At 47.0% G+C, this 23,213-nt stretch overlaps 2 protein-coding genes across 2 annotated transcripts; both read left to right on the forward strand.

The window, feature by feature from the left end:
* The first annotated feature begins 12,643 nt into the window (after nt 1-12,643).
* On the forward strand, nt 12,644-15,305 carry ccn2a (cellular communication network factor 2a). Its single transcript, XM_088286780.1, has 5 exons — nt 12,644-12,977; nt 13,055-13,271; nt 13,595-13,849; nt 13,943-14,154; nt 14,303-15,305. The coding sequence occupies exons 1-5, from the start codon at nt 12,906-12,908 to the stop codon at nt 14,597-14,599; spliced, it is 1,053 nt and encodes a 350-aa protein (XP_088142906.1). The 5' UTR covers nt 12,644-12,905; the 3' UTR covers nt 14,600-15,305.
* Nucleotides 15,306-16,522: 1,217 nt separating this feature from the next.
* Nucleotides 16,523-22,580, forward strand: unc93a (unc-93 homolog A). Its single transcript, XM_088286522.1, has 8 exons — nt 16,523-16,793; nt 18,740-18,921; nt 19,428-19,657; nt 20,250-20,375; nt 20,464-20,675; nt 21,024-21,159; nt 21,243-21,374; nt 21,628-22,580. Exons 2-8 carry the CDS (start codon nt 18,764-18,766, stop codon nt 21,906-21,908), a joined length of 1,275 nt encoding a protein of 424 aa, XP_088142648.1. The 5' UTR covers nt 16,523-16,793; nt 18,740-18,763; the 3' UTR covers nt 21,909-22,580.
* The last annotated feature ends 633 nt before the right edge of the window (nt 22,581-23,213 follow it).

The raw sequence follows: 23,213 nt of genomic DNA on the forward strand, positions 1-23,213 counted from the left end.
AGCGTTGCGCTCGGTCTTTATTCTCACAAGATTATTACTTTTCCGACCTCAAAAACTCCAAAGATGCATTGTGGTGCCTTTGCCGTCTTCTTTCCTTGCATTGCAACTTGCCAACAGTTGTCATGAAGACGCAGATGTCCTTGCTATTTTTAGACGTTAATAACAAAACTCTGCAGAAAGCGTTAAGGTCAGCGTGCGTTTATTCCATTAGCGCATCGGCCTTCCAATGAAGCTGACTTGTATGTTGTTGTACGGGCATCCTCAGAATTCCTCGCGGCAGCCCAGGAATGCCAACTTTGACTTTGAAAATATTTTCTCTCTTTCCCAGAAGAAATATTTGCTCATAAATAACGATGAGCTACAGCTGGCCGTGGCGGCGTGTACACAAAGTTTGTCGTTGAAGGCTAGCACCGGCCGACAGAAGCTTTGCGTGGCTTCTGCCTTTGCGCTTCAGAGGCTTCTGTTGTCCCGTTTGGGCAAATATTGATGTTTTTCTCAATAGGAAGTCGCTCCCTACGAGGTAGTGAGGTGTGTGACGGGATGTTCGAGCCGCTTCAAAATACCCCCGCATGGACACAGAACATCAAAGATGAAGAGTCGCTTTAGACAGGATCAAAGGGCGCGCTTTTACAGATATAAAGAAAAATGCATACCTTCTTCATTTCATTTGGACATTAATCAAGTTGCTTTTTTCAAATATCATAACAGGAAGTTGCGTGAAATTTGCAGCAAACCTCCAGCACGAAAGTAAAATTGAGCTTTTGGGGGCGGGGGGGACTCGGATGCGTTCCCTGGATAGAAAAAAAAATCGGCCCTTGATACAAGTTTGGCCAATTGAGCTGAAACTAAGTGGAGATGTCGATCATTACAGGACACATGAAAAAGTCTCAAGGACCCAAGCACAAATTGGTACAGAAAGTCTGCCGGCGGCCATTCTCGACGGATAGCAGGACTCAAACGTCGATGATGTACGTTGAATTCCCTCAAATGAGCTCCAATGCGACGCAGATGTAGCTGATGGATTCAAACCGGAGAGCAAATTATCCATTACGTTCGGGCAAGCTTGTAGCTTTGGACCCCAACTGCTAACTTTTAATTCCTTCACTGCCATTGACGGCGTAATGCGTCAAAGATCCATTTTTATTGAGCTAGCAGTGAATGATTTAATTTGGCCTGGAAATTTATACCCCCGCCTCTAATCCTGCATTTTGTCATTTCCACAAAACCTGAAATTTTAAAACATTTAAAGTACCTCCCAAAACCTCCACCAGCAGAATGGCGATCCCGCGGCTTCTCAGGCTTCCAGAGGCTCCTCCAATTTGGAAAATCCATAATCTCACTGGCCCCCGTAATCTCCTCCAATCCCCTCACTTCCTGCTCAACATTTTTTGCCCCATCTCTGAGCTTGTTCTTGATTTTTTTTTGTTAACAACTTGCAGCCCACACACATTCTTTGGGACCGCGAGGGCGGCAGTTTTTACGCAGCGACAAAAAGTGGATGCGTCTTCAAACAAACCGTTTGGAAGTCTAAATGTCATCTGTGTTAAAAGGGCCCACATGTGTTTGCGGAGAGTGGCGTAACCATGGAGGAGAATTACACGGAGACCAACATGACCTCGCGTCGTCGCCTCCGTGGCCAACTTCGCTGTTGGTGGGAAAGAACGATGGCGGTCGCTCCGAGGTGGCCGTGTTGTTCCTGCGAAAAAAAAGGATGTGGTCAGACCACACATTTCGGTCCACACACGCCGAATTTCAGATCGTCTTACATAGCAGTCGAGGGCAATCGCAGTCATTGCACTTTCGCTTTCTGCAGGCCTGTCGGGATAATTACCATTTGGCTTTATAAGAAAATGCTCGTCATGGTTTTCTTTACCAGACTCATTTACATCCATCATCAACATTCAGTCGGGTTGCCGAGTTCCGTCTCCCGTCAGCATCTCGTCACGTTTGTTCGTCGCTATCGTTGGCAGCTGCCGGCCTGTGCTTTATGTTCGTTCATTTACGGCAATTTGATGTCTGAGGCGGACAAAGCTAACGAGACGCGCCGGCCCGTGGGGAGGGCCAGAGGTTGGCGAAGAGCCGCCCGGCAAACAGGACGCCATTTACTCGCAGTGGTGTGAGATGTTCGTCACAGCGGGTGGAAGCTCAGGCGACATTTTTCCTTTTCTCAGACCGGAGTGCGCTGTCAGAATGCGGAAGAGTCGCAAGTTATCGTTAATCAAGGCAAAAAGAAAATAAGCAATTGAATTTTTCAATTTTTGATTTCTCCGAAAATGAGGCTTTGCGAGGGCCGTTTTGGTGATGCCGACGGGCAGTTTGCATCACAAACGTAACGAAAGAGGAAACGTTTGGTATCCACAAGATGGAAATTGGGAATCGTGAACGTGAGCAAGTTGTTGAGATGTTTTTGTCCGGACTGACCGACCGACATGCCCGAACACATTTGGCAGTTTGAGCCGCGCTTGTTTTATATCATTCAAAAAAGCAAAGCGGGCCCTCAATCGTTTGACTGTCTGTTGCCGACTTTTCCACGTTGATGAGAGGCCGCGTTGTTCGCGCGGCGCTCGCTCGGACCGGTCTGAGCTGCCCCTCGCTCGGAGCATCAAACGATATTTTTAATCAAGCGGTCAGAAAGCTATGGCGCAAACATTCTAAAGTCGCTTGGGTCAACATGGCTGCAACGAGCGAGCGCGGCGCCAAACAGGCCCTTCTTTGTGCGGGCGTCCGGCGGCCTCACGCCACAGCGCAGCGCTCAGGAATCCTGTTTGTTTTCTTTCAAATGTCTTCGCTGCGAGCGCGTTTTAAGGCGCGCATCTGTGTTTGCGTCCGCCGCGCTGCAACAGTGCGGCTCATTGAGCGGCGGCTCATTTAGAGGGCGAGGGCCAAAGTTGACAAGCTTTTAAAGTGGCGCTCGTCGACTTTTAGCTTATGTACATCTCGGGGGCCCCTCGCGGCTTGTTTTTATGGACATGCAAAAAAAAAAGCAAATACAACCAAGATTGTAGATCAAGGCAAAATATATACTGCATCGTTGTTCTTTGTTGGCCAGGATATTTCTTTCACTTGCTTGAAGCATTTTTTTTTTATTTTCACCAACGCCAATCGAATAGTTACATTTTATGTGTCATCTTTTATTAAAAATGGTGGCGCATGCGTCATGATGACCTTTTCTCCATTTACTCCCAAAGTCTTGGTGGACACTGACAGATTCTGTGGCTGTTTATTGGCTGAGAAAGCGCAATGGATGCGCCGTGATAGTTGAAAGTTGATTTTGCCGCGAGTATTTTGGCAGCTTTTCGAGTCAATCGTCTTATTTGAGGTTTTGTGAAGCCGTTGATCTGGCCATCATGCACACAGGTGCAAGCATCACGCTTATGTCATAGTTGCTTCTAAATGTGCAAAGAATGATGACACAACATTTCCAGAAATTGCCTCACTCTTCTCGCATATTTTTGAGATGAGTGACAGCATCCTATCGCCTGCCAATGAAAAACATTTGGTCCATATTTTGATTGATTTAATCGGGTGGCTTTTCTATTCAAATGCAACCGCAATGACTTGACAAAATACACAAAAAAACCAAAACAATCACAGTTCAGAACGTAGCTTGACGTGATCAAGTCACCGTTGGGTCCAGAAAACAAAATGTAACTCTTCCTCAACTCCAAAAAAAAAGAAAAAGATCTATTCAGAAATGGTGCAAAATGTCACTCTGTGCATGTGTCCATCTCGTACCTGACACTGAAATATTTCTCCCCCTGTCGTGACATGTTTCTAACCCTTTACTGCTCCATTTCCAGTAAGCTGAGGAAATGCCTTCTCTGGGCCCGGCCCAGTAAAATGCCGCATAGAAAGGCGTCCCCTTTTGCAATTGGGCCGCTCGCGTCCCCAACGTCCCGCACCTGCATAAACACACGGGCGGCCGAGCGGCGATCAAGCAAACATGCCTGCCAACGCTGACCGTGAGAAGACGCAAACGCACAAAAGAAGCCTTTTCCATTTGGATGCCAAAGGCGGATCAAAAGTCGATTTAGGCTGTGGAGCTGTCCAAACTTTGAGAAAAACACAATTTCCCATCAGTTTGTGTCTCTTTACTGGGGGCAGCGGATGGCGCTAGAATTCTTCTTTCTTATTCGCTGACCCGAACATTTTAGAACTTGGCAGTTGACCAAAAGAAGTATCAAGAGAGCAATTTGAGTCCCCAACTCTCAATTCAACTTTTGTTGCAGCCCTTTTAGTGCATTTTGACACAAAATATTGTTTTGTGGGACCAAAGCACCAAACATAGGAAAGTCCACTCTTCTTTCATCAATGGGGAAAAAGAAGAAACATGTCAAGCAAAAGCAATGCTCAAATTTGTCGCTTTTTTGACACCTCAAACTATAAATCAACAAAAGCGAGACTGAGGCCAAAATAATTACAGATATTGGAACGCGTTGTGAGCGACTTTGACTCATGGCTCCAGTTGAATGTCAGTGGCTTTTTTTTTTTTTTTTTTTTTTTACATTCCGTTCGTCATTCACTCCATGAACGGTGTCATCTTTTCTCGCGATCGCCATACGATTCCGTTCCGAGTCCCAAAATGGGGTTAGAGCAAGAAACTGGCATGATTTGTCACAACCAGACCCTTTTTTTGCCGGTCAGTCCCCCGCCCTGCGGCCTTATTCATAAAAATGGCCCAAAAATGGGCAACTGGTCGGGCTTTTTACCAATATATCAATTTCTATCCATCATGCATAAAACTCGTCCATCGTGCTTCCTACGCCGACGTCCGGCCTACCAAATTGACAGCAAACATTAAAAAAAGCCAGCCGATTTTGGACACATCGGTGGGGAAAACTTGCTTGTGTCGATTATTTAAGTGTGAGAACGGATCGTCTGGAGACAGGCGACGCTTTGACGGAACACGTTGGTCGGCGGTTGAGACGCGCGCACCAGCAGAGGCAGACAAGGCCTCGCATGCACGCGCCGTCACACAACACCTCCGCGTTGCGTAACGCTCGCGCCGCACTTTTGCATCGTCGTGTACCATGAACGTGATGTTTTTTGGGGGGGACGCTGGGGGACTTTGGCTCAAGTGGATGAAGTTCTTCATTTCGATGTACGATGTGCGGCTGGCTATTTAATGTCTCTCGGCACCAACTGGCAGTGGCTAAAAATGTGGCCTTAGCTATACGGCAACAACGGCAAAGTTATTCAATATCCGCAAGCTTTAATGTCTTACCCCCCGAAATCTTTTGTCAAATCAGCCCATGGCAACTTTGTCCCCTCCTCACTTGCTCACTGCCGCTGATGGATGCACGAGCTCACTCCAATTAGCATTGAAGCTCACGGCTGTCGAGTCTTACAATTTGGACATCGAGATCCACGCGAGCACCTTTTACGGTCATACGGGCCGATTGCTCGATACCCGACCTCAATTTTGGAAGGCGTTCACGCGTTATCGTAGCTTCGCTTAACGTAGCGTCGCTAGTTTAGCATCGGTTGCTATGCGGGAAATGTAATTAGGATTGTTTGTCCTTGGCGGAGGCGTGTGCGGCGTCAACATCGCCAAATGGACAAAATGGGTCACCCGCTGCTCGTTTACCACCTCGGTACGACATATTAGCTCATGTCGTGAGCGCCCTCGAGGTCGCAGAGGCGTGTGAAACTTTTGACAGCGAGCTGAGCGACGGCGCCGTCCTGCGTCATCACTTCCTCCTCACCTCGCCGAGGAATCCGCCGTCACGCCGCCCCCGTCTCGTTCCGTGTTGTTGCAAAGAGCGCCGTGCGTTATTTTTTTTTCCACTCACTGGCTGCCGCTGGCGGTTCGGAAGCAGAAAGAACACTTTGTCTCTTTGAGTCCTACTGGATTTCTAAAGATTTTCATCTTCATCTGTAAGTGGCGGACGCTCGCCATTCACGATAGCGACCATATTGTTTCACGTAATCATTTGCTCAGTGGAGCTTGTAATGTCGTGTTAAACGCTTGCCATCGTCATGTTTGACGAGATCAAATCCTACCGTGAGGGTTTATCACGTATTTGTTTTGTTGATAGCGTGCAATCTAGAAATTTACATCTCAGCGAATACTTTTTTCCCTACCAAGTCTGCAAAAAAAAAAAAAAGCCCTCTGAAATGAGGACTTGTGTTCACTCTGAACTTTTTGTCTTAGAATCAGGTAGTTGGCATGCAGAGACACGCGCCCCCGGTACCAAAACGACCCGCCGGCGAGCTGACGCACCCTCGGATGGACGGACGAGTGCGGTAGCTTGGCCGGCACGAGGTGGCGGCTCAGTTTGAGCGTTAATGTTTGGCCTTGTAGCTCGCACTTAGATGAGGGAGAAGCCCAGACAGGGAGGGGTCCTTTTTAGGCACGGTACAGAGGAAAAAAAAATCTGACGATTTCTGGAACCAATTATAACTTCGCATGGGAACGCCGGTGAGGTGGTTGCCGTTTGAGTCCGTGATCCAAATACATATGAATGACTTGCACAAAATGATTTTTGAATGAAAACAATCTCATCTGCTGTGGCGCCTTGAATGCAAAACCTTTTGTTGTAGTTTTTGAATAGAGAAAATTGCATGTGACGGCAGCGGACGACAGAATGCTCTTTCTGGGTCTAAAAAAAAAACCCCCAACTAATCATGGTGTGAAAAGAGGTCATGTGGTCACTTTCCATTTGTTGTTGTTGTTGCAATAAAGCAACTTAATAACGGGCTGCCGAGCAATGTTGGACCTTGGATATGAAAATGTAAACATTTGAACCTTGAATGCTCCCTTGTCCATTTTTGGCAGCATCCCATAATAACACTTCCTGACTTGCGGTCTCAACTTCCTCCGCGCGCTCGGTGGGTCAAATCGCGCGCACAAAACAGCAGGTCAGTAATTAGCGCGTCCACTTTGAGGTGGGACTTGACGGCAATTTTGTCGCGCTCAAACAGTCCATGCGGCCAAACGTCGCATGAAAGCTGCGATGGCCTTTGATAATTGAGGAATGTTAAGGTGAAAGTGTTGGCACATTGCGGATAGAAAACACCTGTGAGAAAACGGCAGAGTTGAGCGTCAACATTGACTTTGGCAGCCGCTGAGACAAAAGGAGCGGCGAGTGATTAAATGGCGTGTTTTCACCCGGGGCTCTTACAGGAAGCCAATTAGCCCAACTATGCAGTCGTGTGCCAGGCTAATAGGGGGGGGGGGGCTCGACGTTCCTGCTGGGAAGCGATCGCCTCAAAAGCACCAATATGTATTCGCTTCAAACGAGCGTGTGCTCGGATTTGGTCCAGATCGCCGCAAGCTGAGTAAATTTAATCGCCCGCTTTGAAACGCTGGCATGAGTCTGAACTGCAAATATGCCCAACGCCTTTGTGGTACTGGGTCTGGCACCGGCGCAAAATGTGTCAAAGGTACCACCGCCAAGGCCGGACAATCCGAATTCGGATCAGCGGGAAGTAGTTCCACATCTCCGGTATTTGTTGAATCGCCGAGAAATGAAGAAGGTCAGCGGTCGGAAAACGCGCCACATAAATGAAGCGCTTCAAGCCACCGTTGACGCCAAAGGACAACCGAAGAGGGCTCCAACGTTACTCAGTTGTGCGCATCTGCAAAGAAATACGGCGCGGCTCAGCCTTTGTCATGGAAGGCAAAATGCTTTATTGTTCACTTCTATGAAGTGGGTCACGACGTGCGTGAAAATCTTGAGGTGGCGTAATGCAGCGCGGCTCTCGCTAAGTGCCTGAAAATAGCACACGCATGTGACGTCTCCGCGTGAGTGTCTGAGTATGCTCACATTGCTATTTGACCCTTTCCTTTAAGTGTGGCTCTCCTTTCCCGCATCCAAGAGCATCACCGTCAGCCAGGAACTCCAAAGAAGAAATGCAAAGCGTATCTTTCAATTTCCATTCTTATTTCCCGCGGCCACAAGAGAACGAGTTGTCCTTTTGGGAGAGGACGGCGCATCTGTGTGTGGGAAAGACCCTTTGCTATATTTAGAAACCTTTTTGGGGGGTCACTGGCACTTGGCATGTTTGAGTTTGAAAAGAGCGGGACGCTGCAACGGTGTCTTGCGTGTGTGAGGTCCCGAAGAGGAAGTCGTGCGCGCTAAGTTTAGAAAGCTGAAAAAGGCGGCGAGCCCATCCGGGACCCACACGACGGAGACCACCTGACACGGGAACAGATTGTCGTCCGGGTGTCTGCAGCGCGAACACAAAAACAAAAGTTTCCAGTGTGCCTTAGTGGCTAAGCCCCCTGATGTCGCGTCGGCATCGGCTCGTGTTGCCAGGCCGTGCGTGCTGCCTTCAGGGGTGTCATGCTCGTTTTGGTGATGACGATTTGGTTCCGATTGCCCTGAGGGGGGCGGTTAGAGCCACGAAAGACAAATGCATGGGTGGCGCTGGCTCTCCTTTCTCATACGCGAGGGCAAGGCAGTCAAAAACCAAACGGGTTCGCCACGCGGGTGCTTGCCGATTGTTTTCTGTCCATCGCATCGCTCGGTCAGCTCTTCACTTGGTGATGGATGGCTCGAAAAAAATTGGCCAAGGTGATTGAACGACAGTCGTTTGCTTTTTTCTTCGGCCGGACTTTGCTGGTGACGTGTCGTAAATGAACATGAAATGAGTCTCCAGAGTGAAGATTTTCACCCAAGTTGGAAAAAACGCCGGTCGATCTGGAGCTGGTCAAAGTTGCTTTGTTCAGCGTGGAGGTGTGAGACGTCTCACCTCCTTTTGTGGCAAGCTGAATGATTAATGAGGAAGCGTTTCACACAAATATGTTTCCAAGTATGTCCCGGTGGAATGGAGATGCCGGGGTATGTAATATATCGCCGCCTATTAAAATGTCGTAATTCCAAACGCAGCCTGAAGAAGAAAAAAGATGGCGGCCGGGGTCTCATGCTTGTTTCCAGTCTGGCCTTTTTTTTTTTTTTTTTCCAGTCGGCCGGCGGGCCTTTAAATAGACTCTGTTTCCATCCATCTTGACAATTCATTTGCGCCCCCCGAGCCGCTCTCAACATTATTATAACCTGAAGTCGTCACTCAATGTCCCCTCTCATCTCCCCTCCTCTGTTATTACTTTCCACCCTTGCGACTGTTTGACTCCCACTTGTCAACTGTCAACGCAACCATTTGGAATTAATGACGGAGCCCTCCTGGCAGCTTCATGCTAACCACCGATACAAAACGCCGTTGACATGCTCACCCTTAGCGGTGGGCGCTAATGATTGCGATCGTCTGTCGCGCCAACGGACGGCTTTTATCGAGCTCACGCCATCAAGATTACAAACACCACTCCGGTCGACGAGACATCTTGAGCATGAGCCTGAAATGTTAGCGGCTACAAATTTCTGTTGTTGGGCTGAGCCACAAATATTCATTAACTTTCCATTTTTTCCAGCCGTGTCATTTGTTTATTAAGGTTGCGTTGTGTCCAAACTTGTACGCCGTCGTGATTGCGGCTGCCGCTGCAACTTTTTATTTTGGGCCTGCGGGCATCACAAAAGGCTCCTAGCAACAAGTGGCACATTAAGCGCAATATCATGTGGCCCACGCAAGTGTTTGGCGTCCTTGTGAAAACCTCTCGGCATCTCGTTTACAGCCACGACGGTTCAAAGCAGCCGAAAAATCCGGCCGCAGGTAAAGCCATTTTGAGAATGCGCCGTCGACGCAGCGGCGCGGCATCGTTTGACGAAGGCCGCGGAAACATTCCTCCGTTGGCGCGCCGGCCGCCGCTAATGGAATCTGTCGCCGGGAGCTGATCAAAGCAGCTCGAATGTGGAGACGCGTTGGCACGCTTGACTCGCACATTGGAACCTCTCGGGGCCGGCGCGTTTTGTTCCGGGATACCGACATGACTTGTTTCGATGTCCAAATATTTTGCACGTGGCAAGGAATGGAAATGAGCCGCCTTTATTCTCTTATTGACTGTGCGCGCAACGTTCCCATTCTGGCGAGGCAAGTCTTTTCACGTAAATGCCGTCAAGTGTACGCTCACTTCGCTCGTCAGAAATTGATCTGCACACGCTGACCTTAAATATTATTTTGGCCCCCTTTTGTTCGCGGCGTGTTCGGGATGATCTGCAGTTTGGAAAAGCCTCAAATAAAAGCAAGTTTCAGGAGCACGCAGTCGTGAAAGGGAAGACCACCACCAACTTGAACCAAATCGTCAAAATATTTTAAACGTGAAAAGTGCGCATTCAGCGGTGCGAAGGCGTGACTTGAACGTGTCGAAATGTGCCGGCCTCGACACAGGGGCCTCTCTGTCGCGGCGGCGTCACCGATGACATCACCGAGCGCGGCGTGATGGACTCGCCCGCTCTGGGAACAAGAGGTGCAAGTGTGTCGTCATCCGACTCCCGAAGCAAGCCCCCACGAGTCCCCCACCCCCCTCCTCCAACTGCCTGGCATGACACCACCTGTCCACTTCACAGGTGCCGGCTACATTTAGACGGCGCAGTGACGTCACGCGGCGAGGTCATGACCGTTTGCAGACTCGGAACAACTTTTGCTGCTCTCGGCACTTTGACCGGGACGGCTGCCGTGTTCGGATTCTTACTCGCTCCGACTTGTCGAACTTGGTTGTCATTTTAATACGATCCCATCTGAGGCACAGTGACTTTGGTTTTTGGACCACGGCGGCAATGACGCACACAAACGGGCCACAAGAACTCAAAAAAAAAAAAAAATCAAATACCACAAAAAAACATTTGAATAGCGCCCGCTCATGTGTTTTCCTCATCTGTCAAAATGCGCAAATCTCGAGAGACCGTAAAAAATCATTTGACTTCTCTCACAAGCTTGGAAATGAATGAAAACACATTTTGTTTGGCACTCGCAGTTTTGTGTTGTCTCGTGTAAAAAAAGTAGTCCAACAAATAGCGAGGCGTCGTTCACTTCCGAGCCATAAGAAGACGATGGTTCTTGGAGCCCTTCATCGTAAAAGCATGACCGCGTGCAAACACGTGACTTTGGCTCCAGGGTTGCATTTGTTATTTTGAAAAGTGAGCCCAAGAAAGCGTCATGAAACGGCGTGCCTGCTTCCATTTTGACAGTCTGACAGAAATCCATTCCAGGAAATAAATGGCTGAGGCGCACGTTTTTTCTCTGTGCGGATTTACAAAACCGGGACAAAATGGAGACTGAAAAAAAAAAAAAAAAAGTCAACTCTCGGGATCCTCAGTGCAGCGCATTCAAACAGCCAAATGTTCAAACTCATTTTGTCCGCTATCCAACGACGTTACGGTAATTGTAAAACGATTAGCGCACGACTTCCGTATCCTGTGTTGTCCTTTTTCCAACATGCTGAACTTTGCACGTCACAGCTGACACGTTTTCGACGGAATCTGCTCCCCAGTCAAGCCGCTTCCGTCAGATATCTCCTCGGCTTCGCCGTGACGGACGGGACTCGCGCTACTGTGCCCATCCAGCATAGAAAGCGAGAACATAGCCATATTAGGAAAAGCGCAGACGCCCTTATATGGCAACGCTTCCTGCAAATAGTAACGAGGCCGTCTGCTGGCTTCTCCTCGCACATTCCTGCAGCTCCGGGTTCCTTCTTCTTTTTTTTTTTCTCATTTCCGATGTGCCGGCTGGCCGGCTGGCCACGGAGCAGGCCTGCCTTTCATAAGATTCTCGTCTGGTGTGTGATTCCCTGCCCACCACCGCCCCCCCAAAAAAAACGAAACAAAATCCACAAACCTCTGTCTAGCCTTTTTCCTCAAGAACGACTTTGGACTGGCACATGGCCTTTGGGCCCAAAAGCTCATTAGGCAGGTGAGCGGAGAACATTTTCCCGGCAATGCGGCCACGCTGTACTGTACATGGCGGACGCACGGCGTTTTCACTTAAATCGCTCCCTGGCCGCCATTTGTCCTGCCAAAGACGAGCTGAAAAACAGAAGCTCCAAAGCTTCATCTCGTACCAAACGGCACATCCGCTCTGGGAACGGTAATGCCATTTATGATTTGGGTTTGAATGTTTGAAGGAACTAGTTGAGCCATTTTATTAGTGACGGCTTTGATTATTTTTGCAGATTTTTCACGTCGGACGGGGGCACACCATTCGCTCCGACTATTTGTGGAAAGTTTTCACTTGACATTTTTTGGATTTTTCTTGCTGCGATGCCCTCACATGTCGGAAAGGAGAGCCACGGTCACGAAGCTCGCTGGCATCGCACGGCACCCGAAAAGGAAAAGGCCCAACGCACACACTCACACACACACATTTGCTCATCACACACTTCAAAGGTGCTTAGTGGTCATATTCTCCCGTTCACGGCGCCGCAGACGTCCTAAACCGCCGTTGCGATTCACGCGTCAGCGATCTGCCAATGACGCCAGCGGACAAAAATGCCTCCAGACAGAGTCCAAGTCCACCTTTTTTCATGTCTCTCCAAGCTCTCAAGTAATGATTTTCCTTTCCTCGCCGCCTCGTTCATTCATGTGGCCGCCTCCCTTTGAAAATTCATATTTTTAGGCTTTGTGTTTGTGAAGTCAGACTTGAGGAATTCCCAGTGTGGGGTCCCGGGCCTCCTCGGAGCAGACTTCCTGTTCCAGATGAGCGAAAGTCAGCGAGAGTGAGCTTGCTGTTGTTTGGCCAGCCCCGCCTCCTCGCTTCAGACGGCAGGAATGTGGGATGTCTGGAGTGGGGGTCAGGAAGCCAGGAAAGAATGCCAAGCATGTCCGTGTTTGTCCAGGGCTGGAGCCTCCCGTCCTCCTCCGAGGTGACGTTTCCCCCCCACCGAGGGCTGAGCGCTATAAAAGCGGCGGCGCCTTGCCGGCACAACTCAGAGCGAGATCGACTCGAGCTAAAGTCTAGCTTTCACCTCAAGAAGCCGGGAGACTCCCGACTCCCCTCGACAAGAGATCAACTCGATCAAGGAAAAGGAAGATTTTACTCCCCTGAAGCAAGAATCTTTTCTTGTTTTTTTTTTTATGCCGCTCAAGATGCTCGCTGCGAAGAAAGTGATTTTGCTGCCGTTTGTGTGCGCCATCTTCTCGACTCTGGTAAGACTTTGTTTCGCTGACTCGCCGTGCGTCTGTTTGTCGAGGCGTGCGCTAAAGTTGATTGCGGTCGCCTTCAGGCTGCCGGTCAGGAGTGCAACGGCCCGTGCTCGTGCCCCTCCGCGCCCCCCGAGTGCGCCCCCGGCGTGAGCCTGGTGCCCGACGGCTGCGGCTGCTGCCGGGTGTGCGCCAAGCAGATGGGGGAGCTGTGCACCGAGAGGGACGCCTGCGACACCCACAAGGGCCTCTACTGCGACTTTGGCTCGCCCGTCAATAGACGCATTGGCGTGTGCACAGGTGAGGCCGCGTCAATCACGTCAACATGCAGACGAACGTCACACGAAAGAAAACAAAGCATCGCTGTTGACTTTTTGCCCAAAAACAGGTGCTTCCTTAAAAATGAAGACAGACAAACTATTCATGTTGAAAAAATGATGTTTGCACAGACCGAACAACCAAATTGTTTCTGTGGTTATTTTACACGGTTCCATTAAAGTCTGACTTTTTGAAATGTCGATTCTACCGAGAATCGATTTGCCTTTTTTTTTTTTTTCCCGCCTATTTGCTTCCCTGTCTGAACGCCCGCCACTCAACAAGCCGTTTGATTTTTGTGTTTGCAGCGCGAGAGGGCGCCACCTGCGTCTTTGGAGGAATGGTGTACAAGAGCGGCGAGAGCTTCCAGAGCAGCTGCAAGTACCAGTGCACGTGCCTGGACGGGGCGGTGGGCTGCGTGCCGCTGTGCTCCATGGACGTGCGTCTGCCCAGCCCCGACTGCCCGGCGCCCAGACGCGTTAAGGTGCCCGGCAAGTGCTGCGAGGAGTGGGTGTGCCACGCCCCGCAGCACACCGACAGCTTCATGGGCTCCGTCTTGCCCGGTGAGTCGTCGCTAATCTGCTCCGGCCTGAGCCGCTTCCCGTGCCGACGCGTCGGCTAATCTGGCTCTTTGCTTCCTGTTTGCTTGCGAGCAGCTTACCGCCAGGAGGAGACCTATGGCCCCGATCCGTCCTTGATGCGGGAGAATTGCCTGGTTCAGACCACCGAGTGGAGCGCTTGCTCCAAAACCTGCGGCTTGGGCGTCTCCACCCGGGTCACCAACGACAACCGCGAGTGCCGCCTGGAGAAACAGAGCCGCCTGTGCATGGTGCGCCCCTGCGAGTCCCATCTGGAGCAGAGCATCCGGGTCGGTACTCCATTCCAACAAAATGAAAATCAAGCCAAATTCCATTGGGAGGAAAAGAATACAATGTCTTTTTGCAACCTGAAATCCAATCAATGAAAATACTTGACATGAAAATGAAAGGTTATCGTTTTCTTGCTTTGTTTGTCAGAAAGGAAAAAAATGCATCCGCACGCCTCGCCTGTCCAAGCCCATGAAGTTCGAGATCTCGGGCTGCACCACCACCAAGTCGTACCGGCCCAAGTTCTGCGGCGTGTGCCTGGACGGCCGCTGCTGCACCCCCCACCGGACCACCACGCTGCCCATGGAGTTCAAGTGCCCCGACGGGCAAGTGATGAAGAAGCACATGATGTTCATCAAGTCGTGCGCCTGCCACCACAACTGCCCCGGCGAGAACGACATCTTCGAGTCCGTCTACTACAAGAAGATGATGGGCGACATGGCGTGAGGGCGGCCCGGCCGGCTGGCTGGCTTGTCACTTGAAAACAGAACTCATCTTGCAGCTCCGTCCGTATAATCACAAGCCTCGTGTTTTGTGCTTGCTTTGTCAGAGTAGCCGCGCACACTTTTTGGTGTCGCGTGTATTTGTGCGTGCACTTTTCAGACACAGGGAGAGATTCCTGCACTCATCATATTGTGGACAACACGTCCCGTCCATTTTTTTCTTTTTTGTTTTTTTTGGAAAGTCACAATCTTGACCTCCCCCTCTAAATGAGGTGTGTAATGACCCCCCCCCACCCAGACGGGCAAATGCAGCACATCACGGCGGGCCACAGTTTCCCTTTTGTGAGTGTGTGTGTGCGTGTGTTCGCACAGGCCTCAACGTGGGTCTTGTGTAAAGGTCAGCGTTTCCGTCCTGACACGAGTGGACGTGAGTGACCACGGCACTGAGAACTAAGAAAGATTACTAGAAGACTGGAAGAATTGTTAGTTCATTCCAAGCAGAAATGTGTAAATTGTGTATATATTTGTACAGTGTAAGTTAATTTAAAAGCCGTTATTGTTTTATGCTTTTTTTTTTATTGTATCGATAGTTTTCGGTTTGTTTTCTTTGGACGACAGTATTTTTTACTATTTTATTGAGCAGTGTGACAAATTCTTACTTGTTTCGCTTTGTAGCTGGAAATAAAAATGTTATATTTTTTTATACAAAACCCATGCCTCAGCGTTTCTTTCTTTAGATTGAATACATCAAAGGTTGGTGATCAAGCAAAGCAAATCCACTCTGAATTCACCATCCTAGCTCTCTCCGCTGTTGATGTGTGTGTCTTTAAAAGGCAAGATGACAATGGGGGAGAAAAAAGTCGCTTAGTAATTGCACTCAGTAAAAAAAGACAAACTACAGGTCGCACTGTTAATACTATTTAGACATTTTGAAAAATGCATGATAGTACAACAGCGCCCCCTGGCGTATTTTTTCAGGTTTAATACATGGACCAATCTCCTTTCTTCACTATAACTTTTATTTCAAGTGTTCAAAAGTCAAGTTGTTGTTTGCGATCGTCACTACAAAACACGCACGTTGATTATGGCAACCCTATTTTAAGATCCTAAGTATTGTTTGAAACACGTACATACGCAACCTTAAAACCCTATTTTGAAATTCTCACTTGAAACCTGAACCCTTCAAATCTGTCGCGACACGTAACTTTAAAATGTTAACTCTGGACTGAAATCATCATCTGAAACTAATTGAAAGCCCAAATTGTGTTTATTTAGAAGCCCGACTCTTGTTTGAAACGATCTTTTTTTTTTTCATTTTTAATTTTCCTATGCCCCCCCCCAGTATTCGCGGTTTTTACGCTCACATGCGTGCGCTTGTTGTAAACAAGAAGCAACGCGGTTGTAAAGTCACAAATCCACGCCCTTGAAATAACTCTTCATAAACCTTCGCCCTTTTCAACAGCTCCTGTATGAAACCATGACGACGGGATAGCCATGAAAGGGTCGGACAACTATTTATTATTATTTTTTTGTCAGTCGGATTTTTCATTTGGAAGCTGTCGATGTATACAATGTGAAATAGGTAAGAAACACGATGCCATTTGTTTTTCTTTTTTGAAGCGATGGCGGCTCATCAAAATTCCTGACTTGACCCACGTGGTTGCAATGTTGGCGTTAAAAAATGATAATGTTGCACACTTTGGATTTATTCCCGTTTTCACCAGTTGAACTTTTTACGATGAGTTTCATTTGATAGCAGCTGCCATGTAGAATGAGAATCAAGTGAGAAACTCGTCGCCATTTTACTGAGGAGGCAATGGGAGCCCACCAGAATCAACACCTACACCCAAAGTTTTATTTGAACAGCTTCACCCAAAGTGTGTAGCACTTTAAGGGGTGACATCAAAACACCCCAAGAAGCGCGGATGCGGGCGTTGCCATAGTAACCAGGTAGCTACAGTTTTGGGCATGTCGGACTACTGTCGTAAAGTCCAATCCATGTAGTCCTTATATGACAACAATGTCTAATGGGGGGCATTTCCGACCGAATGTAATTTATTTGATATTTTTTTTTGTCAGTCGTGTTTCACAATTGGGGTCATTTGAAAGCTGACGTCGTGTCGAGTGCGAAACAGGAAAACTAAACCATTTTACTTTTGTGGCCATTGGAGCCACAGAAATCATCAACTTCACCCAAAGTGAGTAGAACCTCTGCAGTCAAAAGTGTCTAATGAGGAAAGTTCCAAACGAATTCAATAAATTTTTTTTGCCAATCGTAGTTTTAACAAAGGGTCTCATTTGAAAGCTGGCGTTTTTTTTATACATTCTGTGAAACAGGTGAGAAGCTCGACGCCATTTTGTTTTTGTACCAATGGGAGAACGTTAAAAAAAAAATCTTTTTTTTTTAACTTTAGAAAACCCCATGTCATGTGCTGCTTCACTTCAATTGTTTGCCAGACCTTAAAATACAATTTATAGTTAATTGTGTTTATGCCGGTGTATAGACGTTATTGCCATTCTTTAAATGTAAAGCAGAAATTCTTTGCAAGAACAGTCTTCAGATTAATACAGCGTTTGTGGTTTATGAATTAAGCAGGCCAAAAATAATATATTTTGAAACTATATCTGGGCTGCTTTTTTTTCCTCTTATCCAGCCACAAAATGCAAACATTTTTGCAACCAAGCAGGTTGAATCTCAAATTGAATTTGGGGATCAGTACTAGTAACCGGTACTAGTTTGAAAGTTTCTAACTGAGCTGAACCTCCTGATCTGGATCTCCAATATGAGCGGACAAATTAATCCAGATCACATGAAAATGATCTTGGGAGTGATTTCCAACACACCCAAGATGTGTAATGTGTGTGTGTGTGTAGAAGTGTGACGTCATCTCTCACAATAACAGAGAATTCCTGATACCAGTAGTGATAAAGCTCATCACAAACATTTTAAGGCATCATATTGTAAAATATTGATATGAGGCCCAAAGATAAGGACAAAAGTGCGTGTGCGTGTGTGTGTACTTTGGTCTTGCTAGTAAAAGATTATTTATCAGAAAGGTTCGTCCACTCAGCTGCAGTCAGGTTTCTCTCAGGACTCACCACCACAAGCTTACCGGTGGCGTATTTGTCAGTTCCTCTTCTTCTTATTATTAAGGTGACGAGAGTTTGATTAGAAATTTTTATTTTTGGGGCGTTTCGGTATCGTAAGAGCCGCCATGATTAGCCGGAATTTCAAGAACGTTCTGGTGGTGTCGCTGGGCTTCCTGTCGCTCTTCACGGCCTATGGAGGACTTCAAAGCTTGCAGGTTCAGAACAAATACAATATTGTTCTTCATCTTTCTGTCATTATGGACCTGAACATATTCGGGGACTTTTATGAAGCTAAAAACAGTGAGAGGCTGCAATAAATTGTATGAGTCTGAGGGTCTGTTAAAAGTTTGATTTGCCTAAATGGACGTCAGCAAAATAGATGACCGCCCATTATTTGCTTTTGTTCTCTCATTAATTATTGACGTTGGTTTGATTTTTTTATTACTTTTTCTCTATAATTCATAACGCTCACGTATTTCTCGTTTTCGTTTTTACTAATCCATAGAACTGATGGCTATTTTGACTACGCCGTAAATTTAAAATGATCTGCCAGCCGTCTGTGTTATTCATGAACAGTCCCTTGTAAAAACATTGTATTATTTGATTTTATCTTGTATGTTTTTAATTTCAAATTCCATGTTTATCATTTTCATTATTTAAAAAAAAACATTTACAAATGTTTTTATTCATTGCTCATGCCTCTTAAAATGTTGCTCTGTTTTCTCACATATTTTCTTATTTCATTTTAAATTCCAAATATTTTTGGAAAGTATTTTATTTTGGATCCATTTGGGATTTAAGTCCTGACTTTTCCCTGTTTAATGAAGATGTTTTTTATTCTATTTCTTTATTAGCATTGCATAATGCTCCCAACGTTTACTCGTCACGAACAAAGTAACGCTGCAGTTGAGTCCGACTTGCGGCGCGCCAAACGTTTCCGACACTTTGCCACCGCAGGAGCGGGCCAACTTTTGTGCTCAAGGACCACATTTGATTTTTGGGGAAAAAGCGCGCACACGTTTTATATTTGCTTGTGTGTCGCTTCCCTCCTCAGAGCAGCCTGAATGCGGAGGAGGGCATGGGCGTGGCGTCGCTGAGCGTCATCTACGCGTCCATCATCGTCTCGTCCATGTTCCTGCCCCCCCTCATGATCAAGAACCTGGGCTGCAAGTGGACCATCGTGGCCGGCATGGCCTGCTACGTCTCCTACTCCTTCGGGAACCTTTACCCGGGATGGTAAGAACCGTACGTATGCAGTACAAGACATGCCGGTTCACGTTCTCCTCTGCTTGCCTTGCTTTTAGTTTGGAGTTTCTCTTTTAAACGAAATGACTTTCCGGGACTACAAGTTTCTCTCCGGACTAGAACCTTCTTGCAAGACTTGAGACTTGAGACTGGGAGAACCTTCCCTCGGGACTAGAAGTTTCCCTTTGCGTGTTTTTGTCAGGCCTTGACTCTTCTCTCTGGACTGCAACCTTCTCTTGGGCTTCGAACTTGAATTTGGGACTAAAGTCTTCACTTGGGACAAAATCCCCACTCTGCTTGCCGAGAAGGAGGGAATAAAAGCGTCTGGCCCCAATGAAATAAACATGATGGGTGTCGATGCCACCGGCGGACATCATTGTCCCGAACGGGGGACGTTAGAGGACGATTGTCAGCGTCTGAAGCTGAGCCGGCCGACTTGCAGATCTGCCACATGCAATGTGCCGTCTTTGCCTCATCTGGACACGTGTGTTCGTCAGGTACACGCTCATCCCCACGTCTGTGGTCCTGGGTTTGGGGGGCTCCCCTCTGTGGTCGGCCAAGTGCACGTACCTCACCATCTCTGGCAACAAGCAGGCGGCCACTGAGGGCAAGAAAGGTCCGCACATCATCAACCAGTACTTTGGCATCTTCTTCTTCATCTTTCAGTCGTCCGCCGTGTGGGGGAACCTCATGTCCTCGCTTATCTTTGGGCAGGACACCAACATAGGTAACGACCGCCTCGATGCAAAGTGAGCAACTTGGGTTGTCCCCCTTTAAAGTAGGATGAAAAAAATGGATCAAAATTCAATTCATGACGGCGGCACGAAGATCTCACAACGCGGAGGTGGTGGGTTCCATTGCGGCTCTGGCCTTCCTGTGTGGAGTTTGCATGTTCTCCCCGTGCCTGCGTGGGAAAATTGACAAGTTGAAACAAAAGAAATATGATACTTGAAATGACGATGCAAAAACAAAAAATGTAAAAACAAAATATTAAGGAAGAATGTGCAAATGATCAAAAGATAAAAATCATGAAGTAAAACTAAATAATTCACACAAAAACATGAGCAACTACTGAAGAAGCAAATCATAAATGAAAAAAAAAAAGGAACAATTTATATGTCGTGAAGTGGGACAATTTCGAAAGAATACAAACCATTCAAATATATGTTCAAACAACGACAAAAATGATGACGTAAAAATATCATATATGAAATGATTTTATTTAATGATTTATTTTGTTCAAGTAAAATCCTAAACCACATTGACTCAAACGGTCAAGAAATGGATCCTCAACATGTGACTGACTGTTGTGTTGCCAGCTGACATTTCGGAGCAGCAGCTGCAAACTTGCGGGGCTGCCAACTGCGGCCTGACGATCCATTCCAACAGCACCAGCAGCAGGCCGGCGAAGGAACTGGTGTGGACACTGGTGGGATGCTACATTGGTAATATCGACGCCAATCACCTTTGCAAAGTCGAAACATTGTCGAGCGGCGTTCACGTTTGAGGCGGCTCGGTCTATTTCCTGGACAGGCGTGGGCGCGCTGGCCATGCTGATCGTGGCCGTGTTCCTGGACAACATCGACCAGGAGCAGACCAGCCGTTTCCGTGGCAACCGCGAGCCTTTCTGCCACACCTTCCTGGCCACCTTCCGTCTTCTGAAGGACTGGAGGCTGCTCACCCTCATCCCGCTCACCATGTACAGCGGCTTTGAGCAGAGCTTCCTGTCCGGAGAGTACACCAAGGTGAGGCGTACGGCGCCGATTTTTAAGGGGTTTCTTTTCTTTTTCTTTCGTTTTTTGTTCGACAGCAGTACAGAGGCAAGTCTGAAATTTCCAATTGCCTACTTTGAGTGTAGTACCACGTTGTGCCACAACATGTCAGCACTGAGTAGTCAGCGTTTGTGCTTCGGTGCACCTTGGTGCCAAAGAAATTGGATATTGAGGTGAGTTGAGGCGCTTCGTTTCCACACAAAAAGTGTTTCAGAAGAATAGATACTTTAGTAAAGTACGGATGCCTCAAAAAGTCTACTTATGTTCAAAAGTATTTGTACTTGTTTTTGGTGAGTGTCATGAAAATGGTGTGGTTTCCAGAACTACGTGACGTGCGCCCTGGGTATTCACTACGTGGGCTTTGTGATGATGTGTTTCGGGGCGTCCAATTCCCTTTGCTCCTTCCTCTTCGGGCGACTGGCTCGTTACACCGGAAGGGCGGCGCTATTCTTACTGGGTACAAAGTCCCGCCTTTCTATTTCGTGTTGTTGTTTTCTATTCACAAGGAATGGGCAACGTTTTATGTTTTTGTTTTTTTAGCGGCGGTGGCCAACTTCTCGTGCGTTATAGCGCTGTTGTACTGGAGGCCTCATCCCGACCAGTTGGGTGTGTTCTTTGTGTTTCCGGCCTTGTGGGGAATGGCTGACGCCATCTGGCAGACGCAGACCAACGGTCAGGAGTCAACAAAATGTCATACTTGTTGTTTTTACGTTTGTATAGTAAATTGTGTCACCCCAGAAATTGCATTATAAAGCTGTATAAAATTCAATCTGCAAAATAGCAGGACTTCAAACCCAGAATTTGCAATGGAGGCGGGTTTACTGCATCTGATGTCATCTTCATTGTCGTATCAATTGAATAAATACGAGATAGTTTGTATTTATTCATTTTGTATTTTTTTCTGTTTTTGTCATTGTTGCGGCAGCTCTGTACGGCGTCTTGTTCCCCGCCGAGAAGGAGGCGGCCTTCGCCAACTACCGCATGTGGGAGTCTTTGGGCTTTGTGATTGCGTTTGCGTACAGCACCTTCCTGTGTCTGGAGTATAAACTGTACATCCTGCTGGCCGTGCTGCTGCTGACCGCGGTCACCTACCCGGTGGTCGAGTACTACGAGTACAAGAATCCCACGAAAGACGAGGATTCCGGTGACGACAAGGAAGCCGTCTCCATGGACAAGAGCAACGTTTCCCGCCAGACCCGACTCTAAACAAACAACACTTGTAGGCTGCTACCATAATCACAACACTCGCTGCACTCTAGAATGGAAGAACGAACTGTGCACATGGTCCAAAATGGTACGATTTTTGGCTCAAGAAATAACAATTAGCTTCAAGAATGTTTTTTTTTCAGCCCTATCATATTTTTGTTTTTTTTCCAGCCTTATCATAACTTTATTCTCATAATTTGTAAAGATCAACTTGCATTTTATGACAAAAATCAAGTAGGTTTTTAAATCAGCATATAAAGACAGTGAAAAAATATTTTTGTGAAACTAAATAGAAATAGAAATCCCTTTCTACTCCTATTTATATCTCATTACGCAATTTTCCTCATCCTGCTCTTTCTCATACAGCAACCCTTTATGTTGGTTTGTTGTCTGATGCAATTGCATTTGCATTTTCCTCCCCCCCAAGACAAACGTCACCATTATAAATGCATTTTAAATTATAGTATTATTAAATATGCTTTGTTGTACTTTTTTGTAAATAAAATAAGGACCCCTGTTATGCACTACATCCACTTTTTAGGCAAAGAGCACGTGAACGTCCTCGTCAAGATTAAGTCATCCCTCAAAAAGCCTCTGCTGTCCTCTTGTGGCCAAATGCTGCACTACACTTCAAGAGGCGGAGTTAATTATTCAGAATACGCACCAGACATTTTTATCTTGAAAGACACATCCACTCTCATAGCAAAGCAAATCAAGAGCAACGTTTTGCTCGCTCTACCACAACAATATTGGTAAGCACCAGGTGCATTACAATATTAATAGGAAAATATTAATCTGTCTATTAACCAAATGTGTGACGTGGAATTTCTGAATCATGAATATTAACGCTGACGTTTAACGTTTCATTATTGATATGTTACATGTTTGATTGTGTTTTATTTTTTTAAGTGTGTGGTTGATTATTTGAGGAAAGTGTGTTTTAAAGTTGTGTATTTATTGACTCCACTGATTCTTACGCATACCGTTAGAGAGAGCCCGCGAACTATCACACGAATATCTGATTTTCACGGCTGAAAGAAGTCATCAAGTCTCGTGAGATTCGACTCCGCTTTTTATCTACCCGTGGCCCCCTACTGTAATACATCCCAAGTCCCAACTATATTAGAGTGCGTGTGTAAGAGTTAATTAGCCCAATTAGCCGTAAAAAAAGTCAATCTACTTGCGTTGGTTAATAGACAGTCCTAACACATCCAACATGGCTGACGTGTTGACGTCTCACGACATTACTGTAATGTTATTGTGACCGTGACGTACTGCTCCTTTAAGAGATCAAATATCGCGAGA

The sequence above is a fragment of the Idiotropiscis lumnitzeri genome, chromosome 21, assembly GCF_059441095.1.
Source record: "Idiotropiscis lumnitzeri isolate Australia: NSW breed Sydney's pygmy pipehorse chromosome 21, RoL_Ilum_1.0, whole genome shotgun sequence".
NCBI classification, from domain to species: Eukaryota; Metazoa; Chordata; class Actinopteri; order Syngnathiformes; family Syngnathidae; genus Idiotropiscis; species Idiotropiscis lumnitzeri.